This window comes from Callospermophilus lateralis, chromosome 2 (assembly GCF_048772815.1).
Source record: "Callospermophilus lateralis isolate mCalLat2 chromosome 2, mCalLat2.hap1, whole genome shotgun sequence".
Lineage (NCBI taxonomy): Eukaryota > Metazoa > Chordata > Mammalia > Rodentia > Sciuridae > Callospermophilus > Callospermophilus lateralis.
The window spans coordinates 152,734,606-152,737,276 of record NC_135306.1 but is presented as its reverse complement, the minus strand read 5'-3'; the positions used below and the strand labels follow the sequence as shown (position 1 = coordinate 152,737,276).

Below are 2,671 nucleotides of genomic sequence, written 5' to 3'. Positions count from 1 at the left end.
AGAAAAGAGCAAAGAATAGCAAAGGAACATAGCAAGATAAGGGGAAAAGAAAATTTGGGACATTAGTGAGGAAAAAGGCATATGAGGAGTTTTCAATAAAAGATCTATTCCTACTGCCAAGTATGGTTGGTCATGCCTATAACCCCAGTGATTCGGGAGTTTGAGGCAGGAGGATTGCGAGTTTAAGGTCAGCCTGGATAATTTGGTGAGATCCTGTCTCAAAATTTAAAAAAGGATGGGTATGTAGCTCAGTGGCAGAGCATCTCTGGGTTCAACCCCTAGTTCTGAAAAAAACATATTTTTTATTTATAAGAAGAAGCCAAATTTAACATGGACAATAAGAATAGGAAAAATGTTCTTACTCCTTACCACGAAGGAGCCAACAGAGCGATTACTAGCATCCAAAGAATAAGTTGTTATAGAATTTATTCTACCCCCCCCACAACACACACACACAAAGCCATGTCATTCCATGGTAAAATGCAGCCACTGTTGACCCACCATGTCACAGGAGGTAAACTGAATTTTCCCCGCTCCCATCAGCCTCTCTCCTGGGATTGCTTCTGTATTGGGAAGACCAGAGGATGTGAGTAACCCTTTTTCTAGGGTCAGGGGTTTTATTCGACTAATGAAGTTAAACAAAACAGAAAAAAAAAGTGAAAAGATCAAAGAAGAGCAAAGGAACAAAGCAAGATAAGGAAAAGAAAAGATAAAAGAAAATCTGGGACATTGGTGAGACAGTGACTAAGTCTAATAAAAATTTAAAGCTGAGCAATATGGCACACACCTATAGTCTCACCTATACACACAGGAGGTTGAAGCTAAAGAATCCCTTGATCCTATGAGCTCAAAACCAGCCTGGGAAACCTAATGAGATGCCAACTAAAAAAAAAAAAAAAAAAAAAAAAAAAAAAAAAAAAAAAAAAAAAAAACTCTAGAAAGCAAGGGAGTCTGGCAAGGGAGGTTGATACAGTGGTCAGAACATTCAACACACTCAGTTTAGCTCTTAAAAGTTGCACAACATTAGGAAGTCCCTTGACAATTCCACATCTTTCTTATTGAAACTACAAGACAACAAAATATTTCCTTCAAACAGATGATGAGAGGAAGTCAGAGATAAGAGTGAAACAACCCCTTAGAACAGCTGGACAGTTCCAGGTCTACTTGATTCTGATCTCAGTCTCTCTCTCTCTCTCTCTCTCTCTCTCTCTCTCTCTCTCCCTCTCTCTCCTCACATTCATTCAATTTCTTCAAGGTGCAATCAACAGCATTTGCACAATTCAGGTCAGGGTTTTGGAAGAAATTGACCTCACCCCTTCTCTTCACATACAATGACACTGGGATCCGTGGGAAACAGCAGCAGCATGACGTCTTCTTTCCTGCTGAGTGGCATTCCTGGGCTGGAGCATGTGCACATCTGGATCTCCATCCCACTATGCTTCATGTACCTGGTCTCCATCCTGGGCAACTGCACAATTCTTTTCATCATTAAAACAGAGCCCTCTCTCCATGAGCCTATGTACCTCTTCTTGTCCATGCTGGCTCTGACTGACCTAGGGCTTTCCCTTTGCACCCTCCCAACAGTGCTAGGTATCTTTTGGGTTGGGGCACGAGATATTGGTCACGATGCCTGTTTTGCTCAGCTCTTTTTCATTCACTGCTTGTCCTTCCTGGAGTCCTCTGTGCTACTGTCTATGGCTTTTGACCGTTTTGTGGCTATTTGCCGCCCCCTGCACTATGCTTCCATTCTCACCAACACAGTCATTGGCAGAATTGGCCTTGCATCTCTGGGCCGGAGTGTAGCCCTCATTTTCCCCTTGCCTTTTATGCTTAAAAGATTCCCCTACTGTGGCTCTCCAGTCCTCTCACATTCCTATTGCCTCCACCAAGAGGTGATGAAATTGGCCTGTGCAGACATTAAGGCCAATAGTATCTATGGCATGTTTGTCATTGTCTCCACAGTAGGTGTAGACTCACTGCTGATCCTCTTCTCCTATGCTCTGATCCTGCGAACTGTGTTATCCATTGCCTCCAGGGCTGAGAGGCTCAAAGCTCTTAACACATGTGTTTCCCACATCTGTGCTGTGCTCCTCTTCTACACTCCCATGATTGGCTTGTCTGTCATCCATCGCTTTGGAAAGAAGGCACCTCATCTGGTCCAGGTGGTTATGGGCTTTGTGTATCTTTTGTTCCCTCCTGTGATGAACCCCATTGTCTACAGTGTGAAGACTAAACAGATTCGTGATCGGGTGACCCATGCTCTTTGTTACTAATTAGGTCAAGTCTTGGAGGCACCATCTCCTTCAATGCATCCTTCCTCTTCTATCTTTATAATATCTCACATGCATAAAATAGAGGAGACTTACTTATTTACACAACAAACATACAAAAATGAGCAAACCATAGCTTTCACACAGTTCTCACTCTGTTCAGGTGAATGTGGAGGGAGACAGTAGACTATGGTACTGGTAAGTTGTATTTTCAATGCCCTCCACCACCAGGACCTCCTCCAGTCTGCCATGGAAAAGCTATTTCTGTATGATGAATGTGTGAACCTTGAATATGATAACTGTGGCAGAGTTAAGATTAGTTCCAGGCAGCAAATATATAATAACATAGATTATGTGTGAGTCCAGAATGGTTTCTATATTACTCAGCCATAAAGAAGAAT

The 2,671-nt window shown here is 42.5% G+C and overlaps 1 protein-coding gene across 1 annotated transcript; it reads left to right on the top strand.

Moving 5' to 3' along the window:
* The first annotated feature begins 1,331 nt into the window (after positions 1-1,331).
* On the top strand, positions 1,332-2,273 carry LOC143391353 (olfactory receptor 51G2). Its single transcript, XM_076844051.2, has one exon. It carries the CDS (start codon positions 1,332-1,334, stop codon positions 2,271-2,273), a length of 942 nt encoding a protein of 313 aa, XP_076700166.2.
* The last annotated feature ends 398 nt before the right edge of the window (positions 2,274-2,671 follow it).